Source organism: Cricetulus griseus, chromosome 3 (genome assembly GCF_003668045.3).
Source record: "Cricetulus griseus strain 17A/GY chromosome 3, alternate assembly CriGri-PICRH-1.0, whole genome shotgun sequence".
NCBI classification, from domain to species: Eukaryota; Metazoa; Chordata; class Mammalia; order Rodentia; family Cricetidae; genus Cricetulus; species Cricetulus griseus.
The window spans coordinates 277224217-277246781 of NC_048596.1; the positions used below are offsets into that span (position 1 = coordinate 277224217).

The 22565-nt window shown below is 45.3% G+C and overlaps 2 protein-coding genes across 3 annotated transcripts in view; one reads left to right on the forward strand and one right to left on the reverse strand.

Moving 5' to 3' along the window:
* Ubqln1 (ubiquilin 1) overlaps window positions 1–14277 on the reverse strand; it is a 33839-nt gene extending 19562 nt beyond the window's left edge. For both annotated transcript variants that reach the window (XM_027409726.1, XM_027409727.1), the window contains exon 1: window positions 14122–14277. In XM_027409726.1, the coding sequence (XP_027265527.1) occupies window positions 14122–14277 (156 nt within the window). The remainder of the gene's footprint in view (window positions 1–14121) is intronic.
* Window positions 14276–19328, forward strand: LOC103160266 (translation initiation factor IF-2-like). Its single transcript, XM_027409601.2, has 3 exons — window positions 14276–14524; window positions 14568–15636; window positions 18195–19328. The coding sequence occupies exons 1-2, from the start codon at window positions 14276–14278 to the stop codon at window positions 15303–15305; spliced, it is 987 nt and encodes a 328-aa protein (XP_027265402.1). The 3' UTR covers window positions 15306–15636; window positions 18195–19328.
* Window positions 19329–22565: the final 3237 nt, after the last annotated feature.

The window sequence follows — 22565 nt, forward strand, 5'->3', positions numbered from 1 at the left end:
CAGAGGGTAACCTCAAACTGCCAGCCCTGGCATGACAGGCTCGAGCACCTCCTCACCCAACAACCTGGATTTTACAACCTACTTTCTCAACTCAGGCACACAGCCAACCTTCTGAGAAAGCCCAAGAAAGCATGAAGATGCATAGAACTGCACTACAACAAATATTCTGGAACTTCATCATCTGAGCCCTCTTCCTTCCATTTGAAACTATATGATACATAATCTTTTTTGTCATTGTTGTCTCAAAAACCAACTGTTTTAACCTTAAGCTCAGAAAGTCCTTTTAGTTTTTATCTCCCTCACATTCTGAAGTAAATAATCTAAAATAAAACCATTCGGCTGGCAAGATGGCTCAGGGAGTAAACATGCTCACTTAACAACCTGAGGTCTACCCCTGGGACCTACATGGTGGGAGCAGAGAACTGGCCTTTGACTTTCACATGTGCTGTGGTATGCATGGGTGAGTGCGCGCGCGCACGCACACACACAAAATAGAATCATATAGCCTTTTACAGTGTTTGAAGATTTGAAGGTAAGATGCTAGATCTAAGGTGTGCTCCTACATTTGCCTCTAAATTCCCATTAACATAAAAGATGTCTTTAAGCTTTACTGAGTTATAACTCATGAGTTTGAAGCCAGCCTGGTCTACATAGGGAATTCCAGAACAGCCAAGACTACATAGTGAGATCCTGTCTCCAAATATCTATCTCTCACATCCCATATAATTTGGCCACTTAAGTGTATTACTCAAAGACCTTTAGTCTATTTAGAAATGGATTGTAATGACTGCAATTTCAGAACATCCCCATTAAGCCAAAGAGAAATCTGTACCCTTCAAGCTGTCACCTCCCTATAAACTTCATACCCGTTTCCCAGAAATCACCACTAATTTACTTTCTGTGTCTCTAAACTTGCCTATTTGGGACCCTTCATTCTGATGGGTAACTTACTCAACCATACAGTACATGGTCCTTGGTACTGACCTCTTACAGCATACCTGTACTCCATTGTAGATAATTAGCATTAGGTTTTACTTTGTTTGAAAACTATTCACTGTCCACTTCTGTTTCTGATCTAATATCCTTAAATCAAAATCTTTAAAAAATATTAATAAGCCACTAGTTTATCCAATCAAAAAACTAAGAAAGCATTATACAAGTGTCTGAAACCTACAGTAATTTCCCGAAAGCTGAAAACTAGCAAAACAACCAATCTCTTATAGAAACAGGAGAAACATTTCTCAACTCATTTCACAAGGCCCTTATTACCAGAGACAAAAACTAGTAAAAGTATTGAAGAAAACAGCATTACTCCAGAACAGACTAACACCATCAGATCTAATTTAGCTGTGTGAGCACCAGGGGCTGGGGGTGGGGCGGGAGGTAGGTAACATTGATGGTCATGATCAAATACATATATATAAACACACAAAATTTATCAAAAAATAAAAAATGTTATTTAAAAAAGTCTCAGTGACCAACAATTGAGCTTAGTCTATAAATGGCAGGTTGAATCATGTGGGGAGAAGTCAGGTAGATTAACTGACAAGAAAGGCCACATAGTCAATGCTACAAAGGCATGTTGACAGCATTACTTCATAGCACAATTAAGTGAATTAAGAATTTAAAAAAAAAAGCATCTTAAACTAGACAGAAGTGTCCCTACAGAATAATGGCAAGTGTATACTTAGCTATGAACCAGTTCCCTCTAAGTCAGTAACAAAGTGGATTGTGTCAACTTGGGACCTGGTCGTTGCCAATGCAAGAAGTTGGAAGGAGAGAAAGAGCAGGAAATTCTTACCAGTCTCTGGCCATTTAAAAACACAACTGGATGCAACTTAAAAACATCTTTTGGGTGGTGGCGGCAGCACACACCTTTAACCCCAGCACTCAGGAGGCAGAGGCAGAGGCAGACAGATCTCTTGAATTTTGACTTGAAAGCCAGCCTGATCTACAGAGTGAGTTGCCGGACAGCCAGGGCTACACAGAGAAACCGTCTTGGAGGTGGGAAAATTAGAAGATGAACAACAGACAAGGCAAAAAATTTGCAAAATGTATATTCTGATAATCAGATATTGCCCAAATATACAAAGCACTCATAAAACTTCACAGTAACAACCCAATTTTAAAATGGGCCAAAGCAGTCACTTCACCAGAGATATACAGATGACAAATTAGCATGAATGATGCTCCCCCAGCACACCCAGAAGATGTAAAACTAAAGCAAAGAGATAAGCAACAGACATGCATTAAAACATTCAAAATTCAGAATACCAACACTACCAAGTGCTGGCAAGGATAGGGAGCAACAAAAGGCCTTCGCTAAGGTGTGGGTGCAGAATGAAGAGCTACTACTGCAGAAGACAGCCTAGCTGTTTCCTAGGAAAGCAAACGTACACTCAGCATGAAATTCAGCAACTACTCCTTTATATTTACCACACGGAACTGAGAGCTGTTCACAATAAAATCTTCACGTAGACCTATAAAGGCTCCATTCATCATCGCCAAAATTTGGAAGTATCCAAGATAAACTATGGTGCGTTCAGATAACACAATGCTCATGCCTAGAAGAGAGCTCTCAGGTCATGAAAGGGCATGGAGAAACTTTAAATGCAGATTCCTAAGCAAAAGCCGATGAACTGAAAAGGCACCTAGTATGTGACTCCAGCTTACTGGCGAAGCCTAGGACCCTCTCCCTGCAAGCTAGACAAGTTCTCTACACTGAGTAGCATCACCTCAGAGTCTCCACCTAGGTAATTATAAACTTTGTTTTCAAAGAGAAAGAGAACTAGTAACCTAGAATTTTACATTCAGTATAAGTTCCTCAAAATTAAACTGAAATGTAAAGACAAACAAAACAGGTTAGGAAATGCAATAGGTTCCTTCAGGCAAGGAAAATGACCTTGGATGAAGGAATAAAAATGAAAAACTGTACAGACAACTCTTATAGCCAATATTACAAAACCCTAATAAATCTTGGGTCATTTGACAGGGACCACAAGAGGAAATGGGAAATCCAGGGTATACAGGGTTCAAGAATTCTAGGATCTATGCATTCATTATTTTAGAAGCATCGAGGAATTCTTGATTTGAACAATTTATAAAATTCATGGAGAAATCTCCAAAGGATATAAAAACAGTACACATCTGTCAATCTAAAAAGGAGGCAAATGGAATAATACAAAACACTTGATCCGAAGGGAAAAAGGAAAAGAAAACAACAACAACAACAATAACAACAAAAAAGGAGTGCACAGAACAGGCAGGATAAACAAAACCCAAATGTGCCTAGGCCCACACAGCAGACTGTGAATACAAAGACCGACCTCTTCATACTGCCAAAGAGAGAAATTGAAGGCTGCGGATGCAGCTCCCCAGTTGGCAGAGCACGTGCCTAGCGCACAGGTGGTTCTGGATGAGATCCTCAGCATCACCCAACAGGGGTTGGAGGGAAGGAGCTGATAATATGGACATGGCCAGCAGGTGTGGGGACACACCCCTTTAAGCTCAGGACTTGGGAGGTAGAGGTGAACAGATCTCTGTAAGACAGTGGTCAGCCTGATCTACACAGTAAGACCCTGTCTCAAAATCAATAAAAGTGACCTACCCACTTCCACAAGAGCATCTTTTAAAGCACATTTAACAAAATAGGTCAGACACCAGGACACGTCTTGTTAACACATTTCAAAAATTGAATCTTATCAAGTATGTACTTAAATGACATTCAATTAAACACTGCAAGAAAGATACTACCTCTTAAATGGAACAAAGATTCTCTCTCTCTCTCTCTCTCTCTCTCTCTCTCTCTCTCTCTCTCTCTCTCACACACACACACACACACACACACACACACACTAAACTATCAATCATAAAGAGTGAAAAAGAAAGTTATTGATAAAACAGCTGCCACACAGATAACCAGCAGAGGGGGCTGGAGAGACCGCTCGGCAGTGATGAGCCCCACCCCCACCCCCTCACCCCAGGCGATAGAGGATCTGAGTTTGGTTCCTCATAACCAACAGGGCAGCTTACAACCATCTCTAACTCTGGTCCAGCACTCTGCCTGGCTCCCATCGTCAGCATGCACATGGTGTACACACACACATGCAGGCAAAACATTCACATAAATTAATAACAGCAAATCTTTTAAAATATAACCAACAGAGAACACAAACTCAGATTTGATAAAAGTGTCCTACAAATTAGCAAGAAACACAACCTAAATGAAGAATGTGAGAGGGATCCCTCCATGGCAGAAGGTGCTCTTCCTTGTCCACGGTCAGACAACTATAAATCACAACCAGAAACCATCGCTAATGATGCAGGGTTTGCAGAGGACGCGCATTAACTGGACACCACATGAACTTCAGGCTCAAGTGTAAGCCAGTCGGTTTTATGTGCATGTTTCATGGGACATACTGCATTTGATTACCAAGACCCTACTTACAGGTTCCTCGCTCATGGTTTTACCAAGTTACATTCAGGGAAGTTCCAAATACATTAACCAAATAGTGAAAACAACTAAAAAGTGCCTGAATTATACATTTGCTTAGTAGAATACAGTATTCAAGAACAAATGAACAACAGCCATGTGTCATCACAGATATCTCAAAAGAAATCAATTACAAGTGAAGATAAACTCTGGTTTCACTTATATAAAACTCAAGAGAAGGGGCAGGAATAAAATCTGTTTTTTCTAAAGTGTGTGGGACTGGAGATGTAGCATGCTTGCCTCACATCTGCATGCACTGGGCCCTACATTCACAACTCGGCACCACACAAACTGAGTACACCACTTGCAATCCCAGCACTCAGGAGGTCAAAGCAGGAGGACCAGTCATCCTTGGCTACTCAGAGCTCAAGGCCAGACAGTCTAGACAAACCATGCGCCCCAGGTTCAGTAAGAGACGGAGTCTCAAAAAGTAAGACATAGAGCAACAAAGGACCTCAGTCTCAAGCTCCCACATGCATGTACATGTGCCTGCACAAACACACACACAACCCTTTATGTTAACCGTTTTATTGCAGGGCTATTATTATTTTCTGGTATCATATCACCGCATTCAATGTTTATAACAAAATCCCGAAAACAACAACAACAAAAAAAAGCAGAGTCCTGACAGACACATATGAAGTCACCTTCTCTCAAGAAGTAAAGGGCTGTTAACAATTAGTGTCAGACAGTAGGGTCCCACCTCACTGGGCCTCTTCGTTTTGAGAGGCACCCCAGGTGTGAAGTACGGGCTTATGAAACTTCATGTTGACAGTCATAAATGGGGACAGCTGCAGCTGCAAAGAGCATTGTTTGCACTCTTCTCAAAGGGAAACTGTACTAGCTGACTCCCACGATTTAGCTCTCAGAAAAAGCTGAAGAGATGTCACAGTGGTCAAAAAGCAATTGTTGCTCTTGCAGAGGACCAGATCTCAGCACCCTCATCAATAGCTCACAACTGCCTGCAAGTCCAGCTCCAGGGTAATCAGACATCCTCTGTGGACACCTCCCATGCTCACATCCACACACACATAATAAAACACATCTTTAAGAAAAAAAAAAATCACACCGAGCAGTGGTGGCAAATGCCTTTAATCCCAGCACTCTGGAGGCAGAGGCAGGTGTATATCTGTTAGTTAGAGACCAGCCTGATCTACAAGAGCTAGTTCTAGGACAGCCTCCAAAGCTACAGAGAAAACCTGTCTCAAAAAACCAAACCAAAAATAAAATAAAATATCACATTGCCAGGCTTCGGTGTAGCATGTCTCTAAACCCAGCACCTGAGAGGTAGATGGATCTCTAAGTTCAAGGGCAACGTGCTCTAGAGAGCAAGTTCCAGGACAGCCAGGGCTACACAGAGAAGCCCTGTCTCAGGATGGGGGAACCAAAGAGAATGAAGGAAAGTAAAACAATTCCAACTAATTGAGGTATTAAAACTATCTCCGTGGTCGATGGCAGACAGGGTTCAGGAGATAGAAGCACTTGTCATGCAGTCCTAAAAACCTGAGTTCAGTTCCTGGGACTTACACACAGTGGAAGGAGAGAACTGTGTCTAAAGCTGTCCCTTGACCTCCACACATGTGCCTCGGCATGCATACACACATCCCTCTGAAGAAGGAAAATAAAAACCATGCAAAATCTGAAACACTTCTGATCTCAACCATTCCAGATAAGGAATTTGCAAACTGTGCCTTCATTCTTAAAAAGGTTAACTTGATAGTTAACACTGTCACCCTGATAGGATGACAAAAGACGAGGATACAAACTTCTGCATGACTCTGAAGAAGTAATAAGACTGACAGCATTCCATACTGGGGTCCTGGGCTGAATAAGGAGGAGGAAGCAGAGCACCAGTGCTCAGGCCTCTACTTCCTGCCTGTTCAAACAAAGTGCTACTACTCCAGATGCCCTTCCCTCCATGATGGGCTGTGCTGTGGAAAGGTGAGCCAAAATTAACCCTTCCTTCCCTAAGGTGTTATTGTCAGCTTTTTTTTTTTTAAGATTTTATTTATTTATTTATTTATTTATTTATTTATTATGTATACAACATTCTGCTTCCATGTATATCTGCACACCAGAAGAGGGCACCAGATCTCATTACAGACGGTTGTGAACCACCATGTGGTTGCTGGGAATTGAACTCAGGACCTCTGGAAGAACAGACAATGCTCTTAACCTCTGAGCCACCTCTCCAGCCCCAGCTTTTTTTTTTTTTTTTTGTAAATCACAGTACTCAAAAAAGTAACAATGTTAAGAAGTCTTGAGAAGAATGCATTATGCTTTGGACTGCCTGCAACAAACAAGGAAGGCATGATTATTAGTAGTAACAATCATAAAAGCCAGTCGATGTCAGGGAGGAAAGAGCTAGTGACTGGGTGGCTGCCAGCTGCTGGGATGGAGGGAAGGAGTGCTTGTGTAATGGCTACAAGTTTCAATTCTGCAAAAGAGAATGGCTCCTGAAAAAGGGCAACACTTGACAGCTGCACAGCAGCTGAATTTACTTTCACTCAATTCCACACTCACAGTGAAGATGGCAGAGAGGGCTCCGAGATGCTAACTGGCTAAGTACAGTGCTCTTGTGAAGGACCCTAGGAGGTGGCTCACAACTGCGGGCAGCTCCGGCTCTAAGGCTCCAACATCTCTGGCCCTTCACTCATGTGCACACACTACACACCAACCCACAAGCATGCATGTATCTGCACAATTTAAAAGTTAAACTGAAACAAAAAAAAAAAAAAAAAAAAATTGGGGGGGAGTGGGAGGATTCGAGGCAGGGTTTCTCTGTGGCTTTGGAGCCTGTCCTGGAACTAGCTCTTGTAGACCAGGCTGGTCTTGAACTCAAAGAGATCCACCTGCCTCTGCCTCCTGAGTGCTGGGATTAAAGACGTGCCACCACCACCACCACCGTCATAAACCAAAAACGTTTAGCCTTAACAGATTTTAAAAGTTCAGCTTTATTGCTTCCTAAGAAAATTACATTTGTTCCTTACACTGTTCTACTAAAGAACTATTTATTTTATGTGCATGGTATTTTGCCTGCATGTATGTCTACTTATTACTGTACTGGTGCCTGTAGAGGCCAGAAAAGGGTGTTGATCCTTTGAGAACAGTTACAAAAGGTTGTAAGCCACAGTGTGGTTGTTAGGGATCTAATCCCAGACTTCTCCAAGAGCAGCCCACAGAGCAGTTCCCCGCTAAATCCACCTAATAAGCCACTCTGTTACATAGTAAAAGATTTCCAGTGGACATTGTAACAAGCTTGCAGTTTCTGTAACAGCTACATAAAGTCTATCTTGTTTCGAGAGGCCAGACTGTTCTGCTGTGAAAGGAGCCAGCCACACGCAGTACAAAGGCAGGCAGGAATTGCCCTGCCGTAGTTGCAGACCTCTGCCTAGGAAACCCACTTAAGTAATAGCGTCTTAATTTTGGGGAATTTTTGAAGCAGTTTAATACTGGTGGCTTGAAATCTACCACTGTGAAAATATTTACTACATACAATCAAGCAAATACTCCACATCTGTGCTTTTTTCCCTGGAGAACTGACTGACAATTATTTACCAGCTTAACACAGACTCAGCAAAAAAATTGGTTTCTCTACACATCTGAAAATTTACCAGGGGTCAGTGAGATGGCTCAGCAAGTGCTTGCAGCCAGGCTGGATGACCTGAATTTGAACAACAGGACTGACGTAGAGGAAAAAGGACAGAAGCAATTCACACATGTTGTCTTCTGACTTCCATATGTGCCCTGTCCTGGTACACATGCCCATACAAGAAATATAATAAAATTATCTTTGATATAAAATTTTCTATGAGACAGAGGATCTCTCCAAACGAGAAATGAGGAGTGGGTGAGACAGCTTAGAGGTGGAAAACACCTGTTATCCAAGCTTATTAGTGATTCCACAGTCAAAGAACCAACTCCTGAGAGCTGTCCTGATTAGCACATGCCAAGATACACACACACACACACACAAATATGATTTTTGTTTGTTTTTTTGAGGCAGGGCTTCTTTGTGTAATAGCTCTAGCTGTCCTGGAATCCTGTAGACCAGGCTGGCCTCGAAGTTACAGAGATCCACCTGCCTCTGCTTCCTGAGTGTTTGGATTAAAAACATACCACCCAGCTCACATGTAAAATAAGTTAAAAAGTTGAGCTGGGCTGGGTATGGTGGTTCATACCTTAAAATCCCAGCACCTGAGGTAGAAGCAGAAGGATCTTTTGTGAGTTTGTGGTCAGCCTGGTCTACATAAAGAGTTACAGGACAGCCAGGGCTACTTAGAGAGACCACATTTCAAAGAAAGAGTTCTGAGCTAGGAGAATTGGTTAATTAAGGAAGAAAAACTTAAGGTGAGGTTTCCAGGTGATGACTACCGTTTGTATATGCTTCACTCAGTACTAGTTCTACAATGGGTATTTAATATTAAATACATATTACTGTGCAAAATGTTCCAAATTCATCCACAAACACAATGTTTAGGGAGCCTATACTATGGCCCAGGTTCTTGGAATAGAACAGTAAAAATCACAGCTCTTTCCTAGCAGAGCAGCATTAAGTAATCATAACTATGTAATTTTGAACTGCAATAAATTCTCTCTCTCTCTCTCTCTCTCTCTCTCTCTCTCTCTCTCTCTCTCACACACACACACACACACACACACACACACACACACACACACACACGCTAATGGTATCTTGCCTGGGCAATCTGAGATACTTTGAGAAACTGACCTCTGTTGTGCAATTGAAAGGATTGGTGGGAGCCAACAACGAGTAGGAAGCAGGCTAGAGTAAGCTGTACAAAAGTCCTCAGGCAGGGAGTAAATGTAGTAACAGGTCAAGGTATTACAAAGACAGCAGGGCTAACAAAAAAGATCAAGGAGCCCTGCCATTAACTTAGACTTCAAGATAAATGCAAGTTTAAATTTGGTGAGGGAATTTGAGATTGTATTCTGGGAATAAATGGGAGGGGAGAAATAAAGAGAAGTCAGAGACTACCAATGAGCCACAATGTCATTTCCAGACAAGCAATGGCAACTTAGTTGGGCCTATCCTCATAAGTTTTAAGCAACTACCTGATATCTAATTACACTGCTCCAGCAATTTGTTATCAAGACACCATTTCTCCCAAGAGGTGTTTATGCAAATCTCAACTATTGGTATTATACTGGAAATTGAAACTTAAAATCTAAAATGTCAATTCAAAAACTCCATATTATTAGTCTTCAGAAAGACGGTACAATTTCCTAGTAGAGAAAGTTGACCAGAGATGAGTGAGAGCTCAATGTTGACAGCAAGGGCTCTTACGGGGATCTGGGTTCTCAGGACTCAAATAGTGGGTTTTAGAGGATCCACGCCCTTTTCTGGTCCCCACAGGCACCAGACACATGTGGCACATCCACAAACATGCACAAAACACCCATACACACACATTTTTTAAAAAGCTAGTTTTTTTGGGGGGAAGGGCACTGTTTTAAATTGTTACTATATTCGCAAGGCTGTGGGGAGGAGGACACACAGGACAAGATGCACAAGGTGGAGCTCAGAGAACAACTTCTGAGATCAGTTCTCTCCTTCCACAAGTAGCTGGGATTCAAAGCTCAGGCTGTCAGTCAGGACTGACAAGCACTTACCCAGTGAACCACAGAGCCAGTCAATGTGCAAAATCACTTTAACAGGCAACAGCTGGGTTTTCCTGTGTGGTGCAACTACGCCTTAATCTCAAAATCTGCCAAAAATAGTTTATTATATTTAAAAAAACAAAAACAACAACAAAAATATCTCTAGATGTGGTGGCACACACCTTTAATCCTGGCACTTGGGAAGTAGAGGCAGGCAGATCTCTGTGAGTTTGAGGGCAGTCAGGGCTACCCAGAGAGACCCTGTCTCAAAAAACAAAACAAAAAAACCCAAACCAAACAAAAACAAACCATATTTCAAAATTACTATAACATGGCCATCTTAAAAGGGTATCAGTAATAATTAACAACATCTTAGTGGCATTCAACAGCCACTAGGACAGTTAAAATCAAAGACAGACAATAGCAAGTGTCAATGATAAACTAGTAATTGAAACAGCCTGTTCAGAAAATACTTTGGCAATTACCCAGAGAGTCAAACATACAGTTACCATGTGACCCAGCAATTCTACTTCTAGGTCTACACCCAAGAAAAATGAAACCATATGTCTACAAAAACAAAACAAAACAAAACACATGTATCATAAGTGTTCAGAGACATTATTCACAACAAAAAACAGAAACTTACATGATCAATAAGTAATGAAGAAATAAGATGTGGTACACATCCATATAGTGGCATATTACTGAGCAATATATAGGAAATACTTGGGGCAATTTTGAGATAGTTCAGAAGGTAAAGGTATTTACCATCACACCTGGTGTCATGACTTCAGTCCTTACGACCTACACATTACCTTCTAATCGCCACACACACATTACACATATGGAGAGTAAATAAGGCTCTACAGGGAGCACTTGCTTCAAAAACTAAAACAAGGATGCCCGGTGATGGTGGTGGTGGCAGCAGCACACGCTTTTAATCCCAGCACTCAGGAGGCAGAGGCAGGCGGATCTCTGAGTTCGAGACCAGCCTGGTCTACAGAGCAAGTGCCAGGATAGGCTCCAAAGCTACACAGAGAAACCCTGTTTCGAAAAACAAACAAAAACAAACAAACAAAAAACCCAAACAAAAAAAGTGTGATTTGCCTAACAGCATAAGCTTTCAATATTCTTTTTTTCCTACCCCCTCACAGGTTAAGAATTTTCAGAATCAAGTATTTCCCAACATCAGCCTGCCATTTGAGAGGATGTGGAGTGCACTGGGGACTCAGTCAGGGCCTCCTGTATCTGAACCACACGCTCCACCACTGAACCCTAACCCCAGCCCCACTCACAATCACTAAGCATTTTTAAAGGCAATCTTATTGCCACCAAATACTACTCATCAACAAACTTTAATCTGTAGTAAATATCAAACCTACTAAATTCTATAAGAAAAATTAAGTTACAAAATGGTAGACCTTGTCTTGTGCTACAAATAGTTTTATATTTTTTTTGTACATGTTTCTAAGTCTGCTCCCCTGACTCACTCAGCAGTTTGATGTGTTTTCCGTTTGTGGTACAGGGGTAAGCTTTCAACTTTCATCACATTTTCTGTTTCCACAGAAAACAGAGAAAGCTTTAAACATTAAGCAATATCAGAGTAAGTTACTTTAGGAAGGTTTTACTTTTACCCATTAAATCATTTTTAGTTACAGCATAGTGAAATATAAACTTCTACGGAATTTAAAACTTTAGTGTCACTCTTTAAAAAAAAATCTTACAAATCTTCACATAAATAATTTTTTCATTTATTATATTTCTAAAGTCCTGAAATAAAATGGGGAAGCTGTCAGGATGGAAATTTAAGCTGGGAATCTTAGACTCAAGAGCTTCATGATTTATTATCGCTACACATTCATTAAACAGCTACAATAAAAAATAAAAACAAACAAACAAAAAAACCTTGTACATAGCAAATATTAGCAAGGATACAGAACAAGAGAAATACACACCCATATGCTGTTGGTTGTGTCTTATAAAACTAAACAGAACTGGCCAGATGAGGTGGCGCAAGCCCTCAATCCATCCCAGCACTTGTGAGATCCAAGTCAGCCTGGTCTACAAAGCAAGTTCCAGGACAGCTGGGGCTACATAATGAAACACTGTCTCAAAATAAAACAAACAAAATAGCAGGGCATGCTGGCACAGGCCTTTAATCCCAGCACTAGGGAGGCAGAGGCAAGTGGATCTCTGAGCTGGACTATAGAGTTCCAGGACACCCAAGGCTGTTTCACAGAGAAACTCTTGTCTTGAAAAACCAAAACAGCACCACAACAAAACTCAAAAAGTAAACAGAAGCATTCTAATGCAGATAAAGGCATATATTGTCAAAATGATTTATATGCGACTGTTCACAGCAACTACAATTGAGAAAGACCCTGGACAGTAGATTGTGGCATATGCATGCTATGGAAAACCACAGAGCAGTTAGGTACTGAGCTGGGGACATGGGTCAGTGGTAGAGTGGAGCCTGTGCCTAGTATGCAAACATCTGGGGTGGGAGGGGTACAAACATTCACAAGGATGAATCTCAAAAATATGCTGAAGAGGGAAAGAAAAAAAGTCTTTCCCAAAAGATTTCATTATATACAACTCTGCGTATGTGAACTTCTGGACAGGCAAAATCAATCTCTGGTGGGGGAAAAAAAAATCCCCACGGGGGTGACAAAGAGTGACTTCTTTAAAGAGAAGGTGAGACAAAAGCTTTCAAGTCAGCTCTAACAGGCCACACCTAGTTGTGTGCTTGGCTGGCACAGGTGTAGATGGGTTTGTGAAAACTGGCTAAGGCACCCACGTGCACATCAAATTTATGTGGAATAAATTTCCACAACAGTGGTTTTCAAGTTAACTAACACGCACACGGCTTACGTGCCTTGTAAGGTGATACCGATATCGGTATTTACACCTTAAAAATGTATTTTAGAAATAAGGGACGCATAACACAGCAAGTGCAGGAAAATGTCAATCGTGGGTGAGGCACACACATGCTGGAAAACACAAAGACGTTCAACCTTTTACAGCAGCGTTAACAAGGAATGGTGATTCAGTCAACAGTAGTTCCCTCAGCTGATGCCACACACCCTCCTGTTTCACAAAAAAAAAACAAAAACAAAAAAAAAAAAAAAAAACGACTTCACCTTTGGAACTAGATAAACGTTCAGAGAACCTAAAGGCACATTCCAGTGCCTGTTAATTGCGTCCTCGCACAAAACCGTCCACGATGTTGAGACTGTCAACAATCCGAGTGCTCTAGAACGTGCTAAACAGATAAATCTGCTAACTTTTACCAGGGGCTCTTAATTAGCTGCAAAATTTGCTTTCCCTGAACGGGATTTAAAGCGATTATTTGTTTAGTAAGACTCCCCGTTAACACCAATTCTGTTTTCTTGCGTCCGGCGGCAACCACCTAACACCCCGGCAGGTAGGTATGGCTCTCGTCCCCCTGGAGTCGAACAATAACCTGCCCCGTGACGGGCGGGCGAGCCGGCGAGCGGGCGAGCGGCTGGGCGATGACGAAGGTTATTGAGACAGAAACAGCGAGTCGTCCGTGAATCAAAGTCTTTGACTTTTCTCCCTCGGGCGTGAGCTTATCACCAGGCTGACTGAAAGCGATCTCCACGTCACAATTTTAAATATATATGTATATATATAATAGCGTATATATAATAAAAGGCTGAAAGGTGTGGGGGGGACACACAACACAGAACGCAGCCTGCACGTGCTCCTCACCCCCAAATCTCTGCGATTCGCCGGCAGGTGAAACAATGACCCCCACCGGGCCCCGCCCGCCTCACCTCACCGCCCCGCCGCCCCGCCAGCCGGGCCACAGAGGCCGAGCGAGCGCCGCCCGCGCCCTGCCCGCCCGCTCCTTTGTCAGGAGCCGAGGCCCGGAGCTCGGCGGCCGCCGCTCGCCCTCCCCCGGCCCCGCAGAGCCCCGCAGAGCCCCGCAGGGCCGGGCCCGGCCGCCCTCCCCGCCCCGGCGCCCCGGCGCCCCGGGGCCTCACCTGCTGGACCGAGCTGTCCTCGGGCACAGCGAACTCCTCCTTCTCCTTGGGCGTCTTCACCGTGACCTTCATGATCTTGGGCTCCGCGGGGCCGCCGTCGGCCGCGGCTGCGTCCTGCGCGCCCGGGGGGCCGCCGCTCTCGGCGCTCTCGGCCATGGCGGTGACTCAGGCGACCGGGACCCTGCGGGCTGCGGCCGGCTCGGCGCGGCGCGGCGGAGCGGAGCGGGCACGGGCTGCGGCGGGGCCGCCGAGGGCGCGCGGGCACGGGCTGCGGTGCGGTGCGGTGCGGTGCGGGCCCGGGCGGGCGATCGATGGCTCGGCTGCCGTCTCCGCGTCGCCGCGCCGCCGCCGCCGCCGCCGCTTCCTCCTCCCGCACCTCCCCCACGTCCGTCGCCGGCGCCGCGCAGGGCACGCTGGGTAACGCGCTGGCCGCCGCGCCGACTCAGGGGCGCGGGGCACGCCGGGAAGCCGAGTCCTCGCCCGCCTCACGCCTGCCGCCGCCGCGCGCCGCCGCCGGGCTGACGAGGGGCGCGGGCTCCTCCGGCTCCAAGGCAGCCGCGGCGGCGGCAGGGGGAAGGGGACAGCGAGTTAACTCGGTTCGCTTCATCGCCCCCGCTGCGTCGGGAGCCGCTCCCCGGGGTCTCTGCGGGGCGCCGCCGCGGCGCCCTGAAATGACGTCACGGCCGGCGGCGAACTTGCTGGAAGCGGCCTGGCCCGCTGGGCCTGCGCTCCCGGTGTCCCCCGACCCGGCCCCGGTGGCCGGCGGCCCGCGCGGGCACTTGGTTCTGAGGAGCGCAGCGTGTGCCCGGGCGGAAGGGGCTGGGGCCGCCCGCCCGGCTCTGGGCCCCGCTGGAGCTGCGCCACCGCGGGCGGGCGCGGAGACGGGAACGGACGCGGGGCAGCGCCAGCGCCAGCGCCAGCGCGGGGCCCACAGCCCGCAGGCGTGGGTGCAGGGAGGCCGCGGCCCCGTCCCCGGAGCCAGGCCGGACACACGGCCGCCCTGCTCCGCCTTCCACGCTGTGCGCGGCAGACGCGGGTGCCCAGGGCGGGCCGCTCCACGGGTGGGCTGCAGCCTGGGGCTCGTGTGCGCCTCCAGGACGCGGTCCAAAGTTACTGCGCCCCCCCCCCCCCAGGCCCGAGGTGCCCTCCGGGGTAACCCCAGTGGAGAACGTAGGTCCAGTTAAGTTATTTCCGTTTCAGCCGTGACCCCCACGCCATCCATAACTTGCGATACATTGTGGCACTTGGCACACTAGCTGGTGCTGCACCAAGGTGAGCGCTGACAGAGCACCGTGACCCAAATACGCAAAGACATCCCATATTTTTGCTCTTAGGCCATCGAACCCTTTTCCGTGATTAACTGCTGTTGCATAAACACGTCTTAGCAGAGCCCTTTGAAATCTGGGTCAGAGTTGCGGCGGCGGTGTAAATTGCAAGACGAGGTATCGGTGGATATCACTTAGTGCCTGCCAGCATTGTTCAGCGACAGGAAGCGTTTACAAGGCCTATGTCTAGGTACGAGACGATCGCTTACTTCTTGGGGGTAGGAAGTTCCACCGTTGGGCAAGCAAGTATTTTGGACATTTCTTCTGTATATTTAAGTAAAATCTCTCCCCAACTTCATTAGCTCCCTGTTCTCATCTGGTTTTCCTTCATGCAGTATTTTCCCAGGCTGCCTTTCAGCCTACAGTGACCTCCCTTCCCTTCCCATTTCTTTACTCTTACGTCGCATTCCCCTGGAAGTCTTTACTCCCTTGCCCTTTAGAAACCTAACCTCTAGCTGTGTACACATGGAATAGCCCTACAATTGTCTAGATTGGTTCTTTTCTTTCTTTCTTTCTTTCTTTTTTTGGGTGGGGGCGTGTGTTTCCAGACGGGGTTTCTCTGTGTAGCTCTGGCTGGCCTGGAACTCACAGAGATCTGCCTGCCTCTGCCTTCTGAGTGCTGGGATCAAAGATGTGGGCTACCATGCCCAACCTAAATTGATTTCTGAACAGTTGTAGTATAGCATGTTATGAACGACTGTTCTACCAGCCAGCCAAGCAAGCAGCTGCCACCTTGGCAAGTTCAGCTTCATTCCCTAGGAAAGGGTTGACCCTAGCTGGCCTTGACTGTCTCACCCCATCTGGAGTGGGAGGGAGAGTCACAAGATGCTCACCACCTGGCCATTCCCTACCGCCTGTTTGCCTTGGGGCCCTAATTGCACATTGCCCCAAGGCTCTGAAGAAATTTAGGGGAGGGGGCTCCATCTATGTGACTAACTGAAGGCCCTCAGCCCTGCTACATTAAGGCTTTCCAGGAGCACCTGCCCCCCACCCCCCACTAAGGAACCCCTCACCTATGCTCTGTAAGGAAGTACGATAAACTCATGGGTTCTCCCAAGTGATCTTTGAAGGAATCATGCCTTAGTTTGTTGTTGAGACCTTAGAGGGGGTAGCCATTGCTTATGTTGTCCCCTGGGAAGGAACCTTAGCAATATGGCACACTTTATGAATTATTTAGTGTATCAGTTGCTTTCTTTATTGCTTTAATCAAAAGGTAGGTATAGCCAAGGATGAGCCTCACTGATGCCTTGGGTGTATATAGTCAGGCTGACAGTCAAAGTTAACCATCACAGGCAAGGTAGGGTGTCATTAATTGCCCGTTGTCATGGTGTTAACCTGACAGAATCATAAACTATAAAGGACCACTGGCAGTGTGGACAGGGATTTTCTAGATAAGAGATCTATAGACTTGCTCCAAGGATATGGGTCCAGTGGGCCATATAGTCTCTGTCCAAAGTACTCAGTGAGGATACATTGCTGCCCCTTTGCTCCAGATGTCTATTTGAACCTTTTTTTGGGAAGGGTGGGGGGTAGCTTTTATTAAGTTGTTGGTTCTGGAGATAATTATAAGAACATGTTTCAATTCTTCTACATTTAGTTGAGTACAATTAATTCCCAAATACTGAATCTAAGATTGATGGAAAGCATTTCCCAATTTCCTTGCAAATGTCCAATTTAAACTACCAACTTGAGTCACTTGGGTCATAAAACACCTGGAATTTGACCATTCAGCTCTCACAATCTAGTTTGAGCAGCTCCAACTAGATGATGCCTCATGGCTTTAGTCCTAGCACGTGGGAGGCAGAGGTGGGCAGATGTCTGACTTCAAGGGCAGTTTGACCTACTGAACAAGTTCTAGGACAGCTAGGGCTCCACAGAAGAACCTTGTGTTGTAGGGGAGTATTCCCTGACAACATGAGTTAATCAAGAATTTATTGAGCACCATTTAGCAAGTTTATTCTAAGCCTGTGTATAGGAATTGATGTAACTTAAGTACAGTGTCATACATATGTCAGATAGGAGATAAAAGCATGCACTCTTCATGTTTCTCCCTGTGGTAGTTTTTGTCAACTTAACACAAACTAGAGTCATCAGAGAGAAGGGAGCCTCAATTGAGAAAACAAAGCACCTCCATAAGATGAGGCTGTAGCCAAGCCTTCGGGACACTACATTTTCTTAGTGATCGATGTGGGAGGGACATTGTGGGTGGGACAACCCCTGAGCTGGTGGTCCTAGGTTCTATAAGAAAGCAGGCTGAGCAAGCCCTGAGGAGCAGGCCAGTGAGCAGCTGCCCTCCACTGCATCAGCTCCTGCCTCTTTGAGCTCCTGTCCTGACTTCCTTTGATGGTGAACAGTGATGGTGAACATTTACATAGTAAATGTAACCCAAATAAACCTTTTCCTTCTCACGTTACTTTTGGTCATGTTTCGTCACAGCAATAGTACCACTAACTAGGACACTTCCCTACTGTACAATCTGTATAAAATAAAGACCAAGAGCTTTAGTAGAGGCTGGAGGATCTGAAGTTCCAGATCTTCTTCAGATACATAGTTTGAGGCCTACCTTAAAAGAAAAAAAAAAAAAAAGAAAGAAATGACATTTTATCAAAGCTCTTTTAGTTCCATATCTGTGTAATACTCAGAATAAATCTTAGTGTGCTTTCCCCAGTCTGTGGTGTTGCCAATATCCCATTATAAACTCACATTTAATTTTAGTTGTATTTCATGATCATGTTTTTTTTTATCTAGGTAGTATTTACTTGAGATTTGGGAAGAAGCCTAAGAATATCCCAGTGAATCTTCGTGTGGCATCTTCTGTTGCTTGCACACAAAAGGCACTGCTGGTTATGGGAACAAGACTGTAGGTGCTGCCCATCTTACAGAAGTTGTCAGACTGGTTCTCCTGGAAACTAGGGACACAATGTAACTGCTCTGGTAGATAGGCTGTGGCTTTATTCTTTTTGGTTTTCAAAATTGCAAACCTAGTAATTTCTTCGCAGATGACAGCTTTATCCCAAACAACTGGATTTAAAATGTGTTTCCTAAGCTCCTCTATGTAAAGATTTTGCTGCTATATATTTGTGGAAACCATAATCAGATAAGCTGTATGGAAATGGTAAATGCTCTACAGTAACAAATTTCAAACTGTTTGATGAAGCAAATCTAGGATAACTCGGTGTTTTAGGGAAAACAGGTCTTCAGGACTAAAGTCAGGTCTGTAAGGAAAGGAAGGCCTTTACCTCCCTTTGCAGCACCCTGGGGGATCCCCACGTGAACTTGTGACTTGTTAACTGCATCATTTAATCGCTACTTCAGTTACTACTTTCTACTCTGTATTTGCCTTTTCTCTTGTAAGGAGGCCTCCTTCACCTGCAACAATGTAGCCAAGAATTCTGTAGACTAGATTTGGACAGGTATTGTGAAACAGTTTCCTCTGAGATTGAAACATTCCATCCTTCAAGGAAACTCCTTAATTAGTAAAGTAAACAGCTTGAAATAGCTTCAGGAAGTCCCTGAAACTCACCAGATTCCCAAGTCCCCTCCCTGCCAGAGTTCGCAATAGGAACAGAGTTGCAAAGAAGATTCTCACATAAGCCAAGCTACAAAACAGACAACCCTAGCCCAGCTGCCTGGGCTACAACAAAGCAGTAGGACTGACTAGAAGACAAATAGTAATGCCAACCGAGGAACTAAACACTCTCCAACATGTTAACTTGCTTTGGTCTATGTAGTGAGCTTTAGGTCCCCAGCTTTGTGAGCTGTCACCGGGCTGGAGTGGGTGGTGATGTGGCTGTCTTCAAGTCATTTCTGCTGCTATAAGTAACACCTCACACACATTCCTATAAGTAACCCCAATAAAACTCATTGGCTTGCCAAATTGGACTTTGATGGTATCCCTGCTTTGGTCTCTCCTGGGACCCCTATCTGGGGTGAGTAGATATGTGTGCTATGTCTCCCCAGGAAAGTTTTGTCACACAACAATATGCAAGCAAGGGGACCCCATAAAGATGGATCTCTGTGAGTTCAAGGCCACCCAGGGATACACGAGATTGAATCAGTCTAAAAGAGTAACAGATCACACGCCTTTAATTCCAGCACTAGAGGGATATAAAAGATAGAAGTAGGGTCTTCAGTCTCCAGCCACACTGAAGATAGGGGCATTCAGTCTCCAGCCACACTGAAGATAGGGGCATTCAGTCTCCAGCCACACTGAAGATAGGGGCATTCAGTCTCCAGCCACACTGAAGATAGGGGCATTCAGTCTCCAGCCACACTGAAGATAGGGGCATTCAGTCTCCAGCCACACTGAAGATGAGGGGCATTCAGTCTCCAGCCACACTGAAGATAGGGGCATTCAGTCTCCAGCCACACTGAAGATAGGGGCATTCAGTCTCCAGCCACACTGAAGATAGGGGCATTCAGTCTCCAGCCACACTGAAGATAGGGGCATTCAGTCTCCAGCCACACTGAAGATAGGGGCATTCAGTCTCCAGCCACACTGAAGATGATAGGGGCATTCAGTCTCCAGCCACACTGAAGATAGGGGCATTCAGTCTCCAGCCACACTGAAGATAGGGGCATTCAGTCTCCAGCCACACTGAAGATGATAGGGGCATTCAGTCTCCAGCCACACTGTTCGGCAGGTTCTGACACTCCCACATCAATCATCAATAAAGAAAAGGTACCATAGGCCAACCTGGTGGGGGCATTTTCTCAATTGAAGTTCCCTCTTCCAAAATGACTCTAGCTGGGTCAAACTGACATAAAACTAACCATCACAATTGGTTGGAGATAATAGATAACCTTAAATCCTGCTCTTAAGTGTAATGGTGGATATTTTCGGTGCTGTGTGTCAGCATTGAGACTGAACTGGCTCAGCAGATCAGAATTTCCATAAGGCTTCAACTAAGCTGAGCCCTCCGAGTGAGGCCCTAGGACACATGGACACATGGACAGCTGTCAAGTGAGGGTCCCGCTGAACAAACAGCTTTTCTTCAGGGAGAAAAGTCAAAAGGACAGGTAGGAGAGGGATAAATTTTATTAATGACAAACCCCTTACGAAATCAATTTTGTCTGTGACAACTTTGTAAATGTATATAATACAAAACAATCACACTCCCTCCTCCTCATCCCTGTTACCCTCCTTTTGGCTGTACTTCCTGCTTCAAGTCCCCATTCCGCTCTAACCAGTGTCACGCACATGGGCAATGGTATAAGGTTATCCACTGCACCATGGGTGAACCACCACCAACTGCGTCACTGAAGACAGCGTCACTCTTCCCCAGCAACCTAGGATTGCTACTAGAGCCCCTGGATGGGATCCTGTGAGCCCCGACCTTTCTAGGATTGAATGTTTAGGGGTTCCGCCTTGTACAGGCTCTTATGCAGACAACCGCAACTGTTTGGGGTTCATGCATGCCTCAGACAGGTCATGTGGATGAGACCTCCTTTCATAGCCCTGATCCTTACCACCTGGCTCTTACCTTCCACTGGTTTTGCTTCTTCAGTGTTCCCTGAGCCCTGGTGTGGGAAGGTATGATATGGGAACCCCACTTAAGGTTGAGCACACAGCAGTCACCTGATCTCAACATCTCAACCAGCCTTGAGTCTGCTTTAACTGCTACTTGCTGCTAAAAGCTTCTTTGATCAAAACTGAGGACAGTGCCAGCCAAAGGTTTGACAACATAACCATTTAGCAGAATAAACAAACGTGCTTCTGACCTCCCCAGTGATGGGTCTTTGACAAGATCCACAGTATTAGGCATGAATTCCCTCAAATGGAATGGGCCTCAAGAGCCCATCAGAAGCCAATTGGTTACCCTGAAACAGTTGTGCCACTATTATTTCAGTAAGCATCTGTTGCCTGGCAACTTGATATTGTAGTTTGCAAGGTTCAAAGCTGGGAAATACCACATCTGACTTCTACTCCCCAAACTGCCTACATAGCAACTTCTGGTACCATAAATGACACCTAGCAGTGAAGATGCTTTCTGCTTGGTTTCAACATGGCTTCTTTACATTCTGAAACCAGGCTGTATGGTTGTCATCAACAAAAGGGGTGTCTTACCATCCTGCTCTGGCGGGCAAGCAGGGGCAATGGCCATAGGATGTATAATTTAGGAGGTATTTGGAACCAATAATTCCTGGTGAGGTATCTCATACTCAGGACTGGAAGCTTTGCTTTGTAACTCAGGGCTTGTGCAATGGGAAATGCAACTTTAAAAAATTATTTGACAATTTCATATATGTATGCAATATGTTCTGATCACGCTCTCCTTCCATCCTCTCTTGGTTTTACCCCTGAAGTCCCTCACCCCAGCCATCTCGCCCATCACTAGCAGTCTTTTCCTATGTTCTTGACTTGGGCTGTTAGTGACCTGAGCAGTTCAGCCAGGGCCATCTGTGTGATAACTGGATCCTTTTGTGGTCATTGATGTATGCACATAGGCACTGGTTCTCCCCCTCCCTGAGTCTCCTGGCGACAGCACTTCAGCTGTCAAGAGTGGATGTGCAAATCCATCTCATGTCTTACCCAGAAGAGAACACTTTGCAGTCCTTTCCCTATCTTTCCTCTCTTTCTTTCTACCCACTCTTCTCCAGTGTCCCCTGATCCCAAGAGAGGATTGTATAAATGTTGTCCAGGACTGGCTGCATGCCACTTTTAACCCCCTAAGTCTTTACATTCACCACCAGTCACTGGAAAGAACTTTTCTAGTTAAGGTTGAAAGCAGCATTTGTCCATGGGTGTAAGCATAAATATTTAGAAGACAGCTAGGTCCATTTGCCAAGCTATGGTATGCGTCACCTCTCAGGGCCTATAATTTTTTCCACCATGGATTTTTGACTAGGTTTACAGTCCCAAGCCTTTGACTCTCTCCTGGTTTCAAATCTAATCAGAGAACAGAAAGCTGCTGCTTACTGTCCGAACAGTGGTTCACTATTTAATTTTGAAACTATTGTGGGGGTGGTGAGCACATGACAGAGCACACAAACAGAGGACTGTAGGCAGAGGTTTCTGTTCTGCCTGGTCCCACTGCCCCTCAGCCCCAAATAAACACACAGAGACTTATATTAAATATAAACTGTTTGGCCAATGGCTTAGGCTTCTTACTGGCTAGC

Bases quoted from the DNA above. Each gene is read 5' to 3' on its own strand.
- LOC103160266 (XM_027409601.2), top strand. From the start codon at position 14,276: ATGGCGGTGACTCAGGCGACCGGGACCCTGCGGGCTGCGGCCGGCTCG. The intron at 14,525-14,567 runs GCAGGGCACGCT...GCGCCGACTCAG, and splicing joins ACGTCCGTCGCCGGCGCCGC to GGGCGCGGGGCACGCCGGGA.